At 37.3% G+C, this 13,939-nt stretch overlaps 1 protein-coding gene across 4 annotated transcripts in view; it reads right to left on the bottom strand.

Annotated features, from left to right (window-relative positions):
* Positions 1 to 5,728: 5,728 nt before the first annotated feature.
* SRBD1 (S1 RNA binding domain 1) overlaps positions 5,729 to 13,939 on the bottom strand; it is a 128,462-nt gene continuing 120,251 nt past the window's right edge. For all 4 annotated transcript variants that reach the window (XM_056357356.1, XM_056357355.1, XM_056357352.1 and 1 more), the window contains 2 exons: positions 8,159 to 8,343; positions 5,729 to 6,721 (listed from right to left, as the gene is read on the bottom strand). In XM_056357356.1, the coding sequence (XP_056213331.1) occupies positions 6,432 to 6,721; positions 8,159 to 8,343 (475 nt within the window). In that variant the 3' untranslated portion in view covers positions 5,729 to 6,431. The remainder of the gene's footprint in view (positions 6,722 to 8,158; positions 8,344 to 13,939) is intronic.

The following is a 13,939-nucleotide window of genomic DNA, read 5'->3' on the forward strand; positions in this document are numbered from 1 at the left end:
CAAACGTCAGAAGATGCTTCTTTCAGCTTTTAGATTATTGCTCACCGTGTGTTCCAGAAAACACAAGGCCTCATAAAACATACTGAAGATTAAGACACTCGGGCTATTTTGGACCAATTCTAAACCAGACAGTCCATAAGAGACAACACCTTGAGAGCACGCTCAAATTTAAAACTGAATAACTATCTCAGCCATGGAGCGCACCAGGAGAGATGGTCTTTCAGGTAAGCAAAGATTTGATTTCTTTAGAGGCTAACAAGCGTGTGCTTACATAAAAAAGTTAATCACCAGTGCAGATCTTAAATCACTGATGCTGTGTGCTCTTAGAAAAAAATTTTACCCAGTATGCAAATAGCTGGATTTTCTGCTATTTTCAGCTTCTGATTGGCTCTGCATCTATTCCCATGCACTGAAGATAGCAGCATGCTGATTTCAAGGGATCAAAGAAAGCTATGACAAATGAGTTTTCCAAGGACTCTTCCCACTAGGTATAAGTGAGTAAAATCCTGGTGGCTGAAAGTGCCCATGGTGTCAGAGCTCTCCTACTTCGCCGTGTCAATGGACAACACGTATGCTACACATGACAGCTGCACTCTCTCAGCCAGAAACGCTGATGAGCAAGGATTGATCTACTTGTAATAAACTAGTTAGAAACTGCAACACTGGGAAATGAGAAGCGAATCAATTAACAGCACATACTTTCTATTTCTTCCACTTGAAGCCAAATGGTTCCATACTACTCTTTAGTTGCACTATGCACTGTGCTGTGTTAAAGGAGATATGCAATTTCCTTTAGCTATAGCAAATTTTTACACTTTTTTTTACCTTCATGTGAGGCGCAGGGAGTCAGAGATAACTAGGCTCAGATTCCATTACCACTACATTACTACCATTTGCATTTCATCATCTTAACTTCATTCCCACAAGACCATTTACATGTCCAGGATGTTCTTCCCCAAATCCCTCCATTTCCTTCCATTGCCCCCTTCCTGCCCCACCCTCTCCTCATCACCCAAAAAAAAGCAGTCACAGTGCCAACAAACAGCCTCTGGTATGTAGCAGTTTCTGCTCTCTGCCAAGCTATTCCACACATTTAATTCTGAGGTGAAAATACTTTCCTAAGATTTCAGTTCTATTCAGTCTTTGTAAATGACCCAAGCATAATAGTGCTTCCCATGACATTATTTCCACATACCTCACTGTGAGTCACACACAAAAAAATTCACTGCTTGACCACAAATAAGGGCATAGTCTTTACTAGGAACATGACTGATGAAGAGATAGAAGAATGCAAAACTCCAGCTTAGCTGATTGCATACTGAGAACACTTCTCATTTAGCAACATACAAGGGTGGTAGGAAAAATAGATCTGTAAGATAAGGAGAAAATAATACTTTGATTAACTTTTCTATGGTGGTGGTCTCTTGATTACTTGTTGAAGACAAACAACCTCTCCACAAGTAAAAGCCTGAACTCAACCAGATTTAATAAACCTAAAGAAATCATGTGGCTCCTCAGTTTACTAAGTGTTCCTGTTACATTGCTCCTTGTGGGGAAGAACAAGGGAGGGAGACAAACCAAACAGAAGTTTCTAATAATATTAATTGGACTGCTGTGTTGAGCATGCCTTATTCCTCTTCTGTTCTAGAAGCCGCTGAATAAGGTAAAAGCTCTAACCAGTGAAACATGGAGTAAGCAGGCCAATTTCAAAAGCTTGTTAGTTGCTACTCAGGGACAGAGAACATGTGAGATGAGATTTGAGTTCTTTAGCCTGAGCTTTTGGGGAGGTCTAACATTCTCAGTGGCATGAGGGTCATCCTCCTCTGGGCATGGCCACCAGTCCTTTTGCGCTTCCAAAGAGCGGAGAATCTTTTAGGATTTTTGATGCAGCTAGAACATGCCCAGGGGAGACCTAACAGCTATAGGAACAGCACAAAAACCAGCAGACTGATTAACAGCAGCAAGCCCTGTTGTACAAGCTCACATAGAAGCAATACTCCAGAATTGGTCCCTCCCAGACTGAAGAATTTTGACTTGATCTCCAAGTTGCAGAAGCTGTATTAAAATCTGTGATGCAATATATGATTTGCTATTCAATTCTAGGTCTCTACAAATTGCCAAAAAGCTTTGAGAGAACAGGTTGATCTGTCACTCATGTCCATCTGGAAAAATAGCCAACCAAAGTTCCAACATGGATTAGATGGAAGCAACCGGTTGGCTCCTAGAGACACCTCTGAATAAGCAGCACTCTTCAATAGCCTCCTGGCAGGAGGTACCCGTAGCCAGCATACAGTTGTAATATCCACTGATGGGACCATTTTAGAGGTTCAACTGATGTCCTGGTCACAGGCCACAGTTCTCCAAAAACTAGTCACTGAGGTTTGCTGTAAGAAATGCAGACATATCAGTTACTTCTGAAGATTTATGGAATACCGATTCACAAGCATTTCTCAAGATGAAACACTTCTAAACACTTACAGCTTCTGCAAACCTGTGAGGAAGGTGAAGAACAGTTGGGACCAGTAAACCACAGTGCTCTCAAACCTTTAGAAGGTCTCTAATGGGCAGGCAGGGAATTACTGACTTGCCTAGCTTTTACGTATGCCCAGAGACACCAACTCCTTCACAGCTCCTTAGGAAACCTTGAACAACAGGGACAGAGTAACACGGACCAGCATAACCAGCTGACTTCCCCCACTTTCTAAAAGTATTGATAGTCTTGAATTTGGATGTCCTTAAGCAAAGCCAAGTAGCTACATAAATCACCCTCAGGAAGGCTAGAAAAGCAAAGGTGCTATCCAGGCTGAACCAAGAACTCGGCACTCACTTCAGAGCAGGTGAGGCTCCTTATGTAAAGCTCTGAAATCAGGCAAATATGATTCATGTTTGGTTTGTAGCTTCCAGGCATAGAGTTTCTAAGTGTATTTGTTGTTAAATAAATACAGACACCAAGTTCAAGAGGAACTACCACAAAGCTGTTAGATTATTTGTTCTCCTGAATTATGCATTACCTCTGCTCAGTATGCAATTTTTTCTAACACAAGTACCCCACAAAGCCCCAAATTCCAGCATGTCTATATGCCATATGGACAAGCTTCTCCAACCGTCTGCTCCTCATGGAAATTCTATTTGTTTTCCTATTGATTTTATTATGTTTAACAGCATACTAAATCATTCCTGAGGTTGACAAGTTTCTGGAAAATTGATATATGCTGTCTAGAGCTGCCTGAGGCAGGAATAAACCCAAAACAAATGGTTTCTTTTAAACTCTTGATTTGCATTACTACAGCCAGGCATACAAGTGCCATCTTGTTTGGTAGAAGAATTCTTCTCCTTTGTGTAACACCTAAAGCACAGGAAATCTTTAGAAGCTCTTCTTATGGGTCTGCATATTGGAGGAAGGCGATTGCAAAATACCAGACTATTTGAATGAGGGTGGGACTAAAAAAGCAGATTGTCAACCAAGATCAATGGGCTGGATTCTCTTGTGGGGAGGTAGAATGATGAGTAGATGCCTTGGAATCTACAGCTTAAGGCAAAAGTAAAATTTTCAGTGAGACTTAAAGACTTGTATTTAATTCTTCCCCTGAGAAACTGTACTTTGAAGCATTTAAGTAAGATCAGGATGAAGCAGGGTTTTCTTGTTTTGTTTGTTTATTTCAAATCTTGGAAGCATCACCATTAAGCACTAGAGAATTTGTTCCAAAGATTAGACTGCATCGTGAAGAGCATCTCAAATGGGAAAAAGCACCCAGCCAGTAATTGTTTCTTGGTTCAGAAACTAAATGGGCAGATGAATTAGAGAAAACGGTCTTGATGTTTTGAAGTAGAAATCTGAAAGCCGCAAGAGTTCAAAAGGAAAACTGATTAAGAAGAAAATATTTTAAAATCTCCAAAGATCTGACAAAAACTGAGAAGCTCATACCAACACATATTTTGCCTTGTTAGACTCTCATCAGGTTGTTATAATGGCTGTGTTCTGGCAAAGAAAAAAAACCCAAAAAACCCCAAGAACTTTCAAAGTAAAAATATTTTTGTGGGAAGTAGTTAAGACACTGAATTAGCTGACAAATAATGCAATTATATTTGCAGAGCTGCAGACATTTAAGACATTAATAGTTGTAAACTTGCCATTTTGGTGTGATTAAAAAAATCCAGAGGCAGAGATGACATTTCCCAATAGTCCCTGTGATGCCACAGAATAAGCTTCTGAGTTTCGCTAAGGAGAAACCAAACTAGCTCATAAGTACTAGGTCAGTCCACTGAGTAAGCAAGAAACCGCCTGTGAATTAACAGTGAGAAAAACAGTCTCAAAGAGATGTGTTTCATTTAGAGACTTTTATGATCATCCAAGGGATATACACAAATATGCAGAAGATGCTACAGCCCTCATGATCTTAAAGATTAAAAAAAAAGGAATTTCCATAACAAAACAGTACAAAAAGAGAAAATACTCATCTTAGCCATTGTAATGAGCTTCAGCAGAAGATCAAGTTTACCTCCTTAGAGAAAGCCAAGAAAATTCAGTTCATTTGCTAAGTGCTTATATACTGTAGAGATCACCTATAAAGCTCAGCAGAACTTAGATAATTATATTTATCAAGACAGTAGAAAATACATCAGCATTATCAATGAATGCATCACTTACAAAAGAAAAAAAAAATCTCAGCTTGTTTGCTTTGCATTGTGTGTTTTCAAGGACAGTAGCATGATATCACAGTTTCTATTTTCATACCAACAAAACCTACAAAATCTACTGCAGAAATATTACAGGAAAATTTCAAAAGGCCTGAGAAACATGATTGTATGCTGTGCTGACCTTCACACCATAGCAAATGGTCTTTTTTTCTCCAGTATACAAATGCAGTGAAGCTAGTAAGATCTGTCTCCTTTTTTCCATCCATTGAATTATTCCATAGTCTCCAAAATACACTGTCTACAGCTGGCTTTTAATTTTTATAATTAAAGCACAGAGCTGGGAGATTAAATGATGCCAGCCTTTTCCTAACTAATATATAGTCCCTGTGTCAACAGTTATTTGGACATTTGTAGTTAGAAACCTTGTCAAAGATGTTTGACTTTTGCTATAGGTGCTGTCTGTGCTCATCTGTTAAAAGACTGGAGTTTCTGCCAAGTTTTCAGGCAAGTTTGATGATTTCAAAGGAATAAATGTCTAATACACCAAAAATTCCCTGGAAAGGCCACATACACCTGCTGTGGCTGAAGGCTCTTCTGCCACTATACCATTGCCTTTGCAAACTTGACCAAATTGGTAAACCCTTTGAAACACCAGAAAAAACACCACCGAAACAATGAGCATTCTTATTAAAACAGAAGTCTAGAAAACTTCTGCAAGCATCTACGAACAGCAAAATTTTTATGGAGAATCATGCCTTCACAAGCACAGTGAGTGAAGACAAGTGTGGTATAATTGTTCTCCACTCAAAATAGGTAGAAAAATATATTATATCAAAGATGGAAAAAAAAAATTAATGTCAAGTTAAAGGAGTCCAAGACAGACTAGAATTATTTTATTAAATCAGGAACAACATCAGGCCGTGGGCTGTAGTTCAGTATTAAAGCCCAGGAAAGCGCATACCATCCAGAAGGTCAGACAAGTGCATCCTCACAAGCTGCATCCTTAAGGTGAAGTGTTACTCATGGAACACGCGTTGGAAAGAAAGAGAGCTAGGACTGTTAAATCAACTGTAGAACCAGTACACTGAGAAAAGATGGCCAGAAATGTTTTTATTTTGCACAGGTATAGAACAACATAAATGTCTTTTGACACCCTTGAGAAAAGTTCCTTAAACCCCAAGGTACATTCAGGTGTGTTAGTCGATAACTGAACAAGCCATAATAAGACAGGTAAGCAGATCTAATAATGTTCCTCAAATAAACTAAAGGCGAACATTTCCAGACCATCAATAGTATTAGCAGATGCTCTTTTTCAGTCTACTTTCAAAGCAACGTGAGCATTGACTAACTTAGCAATCACTTTTTTTCTACAACTACATACCCTCTTTTAGACTTCCAAGCATAAAACAGGCAAACTGAATGGCTGTTTTTTGAAGGGGACCAGTAGATGTATCTGCTTGTGCAGTACTGACTAAAGATTGAGACAGCAAGTCTTGCCCAGACAGAACAGATAAGAGATCTGTCTGAAAGTCCACTGGAATTTCATTTGCTCTGCAGACAAAACAAGGTTGCTTGGAGGTAATCCAATAAGTTGTTTCAACCATTATTAACAGAAAGGATTCAAGAAATGTGGCAAAACTGTTAGATTAAAAAAAAAAAAAAAAAAAAAAAGAAGCAAGGCTGAAGGTTTCAAGATTTGTTCATTTTCAGCACTCATTAAATGCCTGAATCTCCAGAACCTTGCTGACATTACTTAACCTTTAAAACAAAGGCTCAATCATAAAAAAACATTCTCATAAAACACGAATAAGATCCAATGTTATCCTCAGTCGAGGAATATCAACATTAAGCACTTTAACTTCCACTCTTTCTCCAGGACCTAACCCCAGGCTTCTTCTCTGCTTCACTTTAGAAAGTTTTGCTTCTGTTATGTTTCGCACTGGAATCAAACCTGCTTTTCCCACACCAATATCAACAAAAACTCCAAACGGTGTTGCGTTTTCAACTTTTCCAGTCAGAACAGCACCAACACATAAGTCTTCAAAGCAGACTATGCTTCTCTTGAAGTCAGGTTTATCAAAATCTGTAACAAGAAACAAGAAACAAAAATAAGACACTGGAGAGAAACCTTGTATTTTTTTCTAAGGGCTGTTTCCAGCTGATTGTTTCTAATTAAGAAGTCATCCCAAGGTAGCTGTAAGGTCCCAAATACTGCTTCATTACATTTTTTGAATAAAGACCCGTCTGTGATAAACAACTGATTTCTTGTATTTTATGAATCACTTTAAAAGACTACGATTAATGGAGTATTAAGTGTAGTGAACTCTGAAACTATCACAGGGGATCAGAGGTGTGTAGTATATTAGCTAGTGACTGAAAGATTCCTTAATTTTTCTTGGAGCTAGAGAGAAGGGACTTGAGGTGACTGACTTGAGCTAACCAAATTATACCTAAAACTTTATTCTGGTAGCAATTTATATACAAGAAGGTGAATACTCAGTCTCATCGCATTCTAAAGAGAAAAGTCAACAATGCACTGTTCTTAGGCTTGCTTGTTCATCTGCACTATGACATCACACAATCAACTGCTTCCTATGACATCGTATGATCAACAACTGCTTTGCATTGACAACTTAAAAATCACAAAGGCATGATTATAAGCAGGCAATACTGTCTTTCCACTGAAGATTCTCTTTTGCTTTTATATCTTCATATGTTAATAGCCCATCCTAGTGTAATTTAGATGTGAAACCACCAAAACAAATGGAGATCTAGAAAATACACATTTTCAAGATCATTAGTGGGAAATACTTATAAAATCTGCAAGGAAACCACTAATGAATCCAAAAAAGGGGGACAGAAAAGTTACTTTATTTTAAAGCATAAGTGTATTATTTGTTATTACAAGCCTACATCCTTGCTGCCTACCTTTATCTCTTGCTGTTGTAAGAGTATCCAGCTGTAAGTTTCATTAAACAGCAGCATCTCCAGATGTTTTACTCCACTGCTTACCTCTTCTTTCTTCCCCTCCACCTCAAACTGTTCAGCACTACTGCAAAGTTTTAACCAAGGTAGCACATGAGCCATGTGCTCCAGTTACACTTGTCTCCAGGATCTGGTGCAATAACAGAACAGAACTACGCACTACTGCACTATTGTTCCACAGACATTTATTACTACTGTTTCAGCTTGGTCTCAGCATTTCCCTCCATGGTGGAGGGCCAGCACAGATTTCATCAGTACAGAGTCAACATATTGAAACTATTTCATTTGTTAACAGCCATACAACTCCCCTTCCTATGGCTGAACATGCCATGACTTAAGACAGGATTCACACTCCTTACCTACTGAGCTGGAAAGAAACATCTGACAATGATATAGCTTTTACCTTTCCTGAGAAAAGAAATGGAGTTCCATGTCCATGAAATCCTGCTACTGACTTTAGAAGAAAATGCGCTCCTTCAGAACTGCTATGTAGAACAACCAAACTGAGATTACAGCCTTCAAAACAAAGGTTTACCTGTTCGGATGTCAAAGCCTTCAGGCTGAGTCAGACCATCAATGATCAGCTGCAGTGTGTGCACCGTTGTATTTAGCCTCTTGGCTGTACCTTCCAGCCCTTCCTTTTGAATGACTGCATTTACTTTTTGCTGCATATCTGCTTTTCCTATCTCATTTGTGTTTCCACCAATGAAAGATAAAAACCTGGGAAGTTCAAACAAAGGTAGATTTGTAACACCCTTTAGCGGGAACTGAACGTTTGATATATTTATGATTTTTAATTACTTTTGCATTGACGAGTGAACAAAACTTCTGATAAAAAAAATCAACAGCTAACAGTTTCTCAAGTGAGTACCTTCTCAACTCATCACCAATCAGACACATACACATAAACCTAGAGTCTATCTGTATAAATGCATCTCCTGGAACAGATTGCAAAACTAGAAGGAAAATTTCAAAATGTAAATTACTTCTCAGACCGATGATCTCATCTCATGCTAAAATCCAATCTGACTATGAATGAAAGATGTTTTTTACCATGAAAGTTCCCTAGAAATAAGTGAGAGTGCTGTAATACTGCCATTTTTATTGCCATTTTCATTCAAATTAAAATGAAATAAAAATGAAATAAAATTGTAAAACAACGAGCATTTTAAATACTAGATCAATATGAATATTCTTTAATCAAATCTAAAATAAACTTTACATACTCTTGTCTATGAACTTCATGATTAAGAATAATTAGTTTTTTCCAGAAATTAGGAAATTATCAAGTCCAAGTAGTTACACAACACAAACACCCTTATCCTTCCCTTTCATCACATACACACACACACATTGCAGATTGAGACACATTTGGCCTGGCATTTAAAAAGGCTGAAAAATACTTTAAAATAAATACATCTTGATCTGTAATGTCTTTTCTTAAAATAAAACAACAAAACCACATTTACTGAGGTTTTTAGTTAAACAGTGTTGGGACATACACTGAGAAGTGCAGAGAAGAGATGACAAAAATTCACGTGCAGACCCTACTCTTTGCTATCGGTAGTGATGCCTTACACGATGGTCTTTGAACACTGAATAAGCGCCCTTATTTTTACTGAAAGACTTAAAAATGCAAAGCAAGTCTTTAATGGATATAAACCAAGGAAATGATGATGTAGCTCATAGAAGCTGAGCCACATTGTACTAAGTAATTTGTCCTTTTCTCAGTAGATACTTCAGTTTTCTGTCCTGCTGCTCTGCTCCACACCTCACCATGAATAAGACTCTTCTACCCTGCTTTATCAGCTCCCTTCTTGCTGGAGGGAGGCAGATCGGTTTTTTGTGTGCTCTCCACCACAGCAGACAGATAGAATTATTGTCTCTGTCTTCCAGAGTCCAAATAAACGTTCATTCCAAATTCCCAAGAGATATCCCTCCCTCCTGTCCTTATCCTACTGCACAACAGGTGTGAACTACAAGCCACAGAAGAAGTGTGGACCAGCAGGTTTATGCCCTAGGTGTGGGGAGACATTCCACTCAGTAAGAAAGCTAAAGCCCCTGGTACTCAACCTCATTTCCCCCATCAAAAAGACATGCTGTGCTTTTATCAAAACCTAAGGCTAGTATTATTTTTGGAAGGCGACACAGTGGTGGTGTGGTTTTCTTGTTTTGTTGCTTGTTTGTTTGTTTGTTGGTTTTTCTGTTTGTTTGTTTGTTTTTTTACCTGAGGAAACTAACTGGCATGATTTCAGTTGGCGAGGGATAAAAAGCTATGCCCTGAAATACAAATTTAGATTTATTTTTGAGAAAGTCTAAATTGAAGGAACATAATTAAAGCAATAGCCAACTTTCAGTAAATCACAGATTCATCTTTGAGTGCAAGGGCAAAGCTTCAGTCCAAAATGACCACTAATTTCACCAAAAGGACATCCGTTAGAACTTGCCGTCAGAACTTCCACTTTTTTACTGAATTCGAGTGCAAGCATGGATATAAGTGTACTCTTAGTTCAAACACATAGATTTGCACTTAATAGTAATAGATACAGTTTTCACATTACTTTTCTTAGTGCATACAGATCTTTCATGTGGCAACATATGAAGAAAATAATTAAAAATTAGCAAGGATTTAGTGGATGATGATGTTCTCAGGATTTACTGAATTTTGCTTTGATTGACTGCATTTCAACTTTTAACATCACTTTTTGAAGTAGTTTAAGGTGGTCTGAAACAAAGTAAATACCAGAACAGACACAAAATTGTCTATAATATTAAATATAAATTTTTCTTTTCCAGAAACGAACAAAACACTACTCCTCCTCAAATATTTTGTCTAATAAGAGCCTATATTAAAAAAAATACCAGACCTTCTATGAAACCATCTTCTGTTGGTCTCAAAAAAAAGCACCAAAAGTGGTTGCGATGATAATACTGAAAATGCGCATACACCCAGGTAAAGCGCTCTTCATAAAACTCCTGGGGGCTGCTGGCTGCTGCCGCTGAGGGATGGACAATGTCCCACCAGAGCTCTAGTGACAGGCGGCAGCTGCCCCAGCTTTGACTGACATGCCAGATGTAACACAACAAACCCGACCCGACCAGCCTCATGACTCAACCTTCTAAATAATGTATGCTTTACCGCCCGCCTCTATAAACAAGTTTGCTGACATTCACGTACTTGACTTCATTTCACTTCACATGGAAATTCAGCTCTAGTACCTCCAAGTAACATTTTCTCACCATTAGGATTTTGCAGAAGAGCATTCACTTTGTAAATTGATAACGGGGTGGGTTTCGCTGCTAATAAGTGCAACCACATGGAGCAGCCATTGATGTATAGGAAAACCCCCTCTTCCATATAAAACTATCAAATGTGTGGATAATGCAATCAGAATGCACAGGACTATGTGTAGGCTGCTGGAAAGAAAACCAGCCCAAAAGAGAACACAACCTAGGTGCCTGAGCCCTCAATTACTATTCATAAAAGTTATGTGCCCCGGCCCCCCCTCTGGAAATCCCAAGGAAAGTACTTATCTAATATTAAAATAGATTCCTCATCTAGGAGAGGGTGATAGGCTTGGGCCCTATGTTATCAATTACAGTTAAATAACTTAAGACAGTTACTGTTCAGAATAAAATTTTGGCTCCACCTGAAGATCATGCTTAAACAAACACTCTGGTTTAAGTATATGAGAAGTCCACTGACCTCAGCAGAATTATTAACATTCTAGAAATCAGGCAATTGGTTAAGAATATTTCAGAATTAGGAAGTATATTATAAGCAGAACAGAGCACTGTAAAAAGGCCCAGCATGCAAATAAACACAAAAGAAAGAATCTTAACAGAAACAATATATTTATATTTTGGAAATTCTCACCTTTTTAGGTTAGGTTTTGGTAAAACCTATGTATTAAAATATTTCCAAGAACCAGTTTCTTAGTGATTACAGATGTAGTTTTTAAAAATACTGTTGAATCTATTTATATATGACTAACTAACTATATATATAGTTAACGTATCATTTTCACTCAAATGAACATAGCCTGAGGGCACTAAGAATAAAAAAAAATAAAAATCAATATAAAGCACAAATCCCTAACTGAACAGTGATGCATAATATTGATCATTTCTACTTCTAAACGTCATTGCTAACAACAAAGTTAAATCTTTCCTTATTAAAAAAGCAACCCAACAACTTCTTTTGAGAGCTATTTCAAGATCAGAAAAAAAGGACATAGTCAGTAGTAAGACTGGGATATGGCTACGGAAGGGGAAAAGGAGATTTCCCTTAATTTACATATTTTTATCTTCATAATGTTAAACTATCTCACTATGATCTTTGAAATATCTCACCCAATTTGTAAATGACAGTTCCAGCTGCACAACATGAGAACACAAATGATCTGCGCAAAAAATGAAAGCCCTTCAAGTATTTTCCTGGCTACATATAACATGCTATATAACACGTTGCAGTAGTTCAAGTGTTATGTTTATCTACTAGAATGATAAAACCTAAAGAGAAGTTAACAGAAATGGAAATGGGAAAGATGTTTTTTCTGAAGTGAGGTCATTCTCAGAAGATATACTATCCTTACTTTCTCCAACGCTGAGTGACTGACAAACCTTCTGTTCAAGGCACAACAACTCAGATAAAAGCTGCCAGAGTCTTCGGAGAGTCAGAACAGAGTGAAATTTAGCTGGTTTAGAGACTTTCAGTTTTACGGTTTTGAGATTTAGAGGCTGCTCAGAAACCTCAGCAACCACTTCAGTTCTAAAAGCAATCTTTGCAGTCTTACAGGACCTGCAGAGAATGGTCATGGCTAAATCACTGATGTTTTTATTTAATACATAATTTCATCCATCTTACTCAGATAAAGAAAGAAAAGTAGCATAAATGTAACAAATAAGCACATCATGTTCACTTAACATACACATCTGCACAAAATTATAGCACAGCCCTTGCAATGTTTAAGAGATAATGCAAATTTCAGTGGAATGCAAAAAACATTAAGAAAAGAGTAAAGATATTACCAAAGGAAGCCTTCAGTAAATTTTTAAGAAGTTACATTAAACCTCCCAAAAAGCTTCTTATAACGTGCAGGAGTTCTAAAGATTTGCAAGGGTTTTAGTCACAGTCATTTCTGTTTTATGTAATCATTTCCAGCAACACGACTTAAGAGCTGGGAGTACTGGATTCATTGCATTAAAGCAACATGATACGCCATTACATCTTGTCACAGTGCACACATGAATTAATGGTAATGCAACATAATCACTCTGAAAACAAAACAACTTCGCATTAGCACGCGCTTTGTTAGGTAAAATGTAAATTCATGACAGTAGCAAACTTAAATTATGTAGACATTTATATTTTAGTAATGTTTTGAAAATGCAAAAGCATTATTTGTATAATGCAGGTTTTGACTGTTCTTGTTCCCACCAGTGATAGAGATCCTCAATTTTCAACTGCTGATGCAGATTACACAGCAAACATTTGTGCATTACTCTCTGTAATTAGTTGCTGGAGACAGAAAGTTAAAGTTTCAAATATATTTAAAACTACTTACGTGGTTTAGCCAGATAAGGATATTTTCCCAGTATGTTTTTCCTCTAATGGATAAATTATTAATATTATAGATTATGTGACTACATGCAGAAGACCAGAAAGCACTCAGATAGGTTTATATGTTCAAAATGTCATAAACTAAGAATCAATGAGTTTCTAAATGCAAAAAGAAATTCAGACATGGTTACACGGCATCATAGCCACTTTGCTACCATACCATTAGGCATGCTGTTGTTAGCTGTTCTCTTGACTACTGATATATCACATAACTGAAGCGTAACCCAAGATACAAAATAGTGAAACATGATTAATTATCCACAATGAATCAGTACTACAGTTAAAGGAGATCATTCTATAAAGAAAGTTCATTTTTTTAAATTCCTTTTTTTTTTTTTTTAAATGCAACCAGTAGGAAGTTATGTAAGTTTCAAAAATTTCAACAAATTAAACAATACCACTTGAACTACGGGTCTAGTATTTCTAGTGTAACTGGAGGATAATTCTTTGTTATTTCTAAGTTCTTCTAATCATTCATGTTAATATATATTTTGCCTCACATAAAAGTTTAAAAATGTCTTTATTGGATAGCAATTAGCAGTGAAAGCCTTTCCTGCTCTTCTACTTAGTGACAAGATAACTTTCAAAAACGTGTCCTTGAAAATCCAGCTACTAATAGTCAGACCTGTGAAAGAACCATTCTTCTAAAGCGATGAATATAAACTATTAAGTATTAGGCTTAACAACCCTGAT

Source organism: Falco biarmicus, chromosome 12, assembly GCF_023638135.1.
Source record: "Falco biarmicus isolate bFalBia1 chromosome 12, bFalBia1.pri, whole genome shotgun sequence".
Lineage (NCBI taxonomy): Eukaryota > Metazoa > Chordata > Aves > Falconiformes > Falconidae > Falco > Falco biarmicus.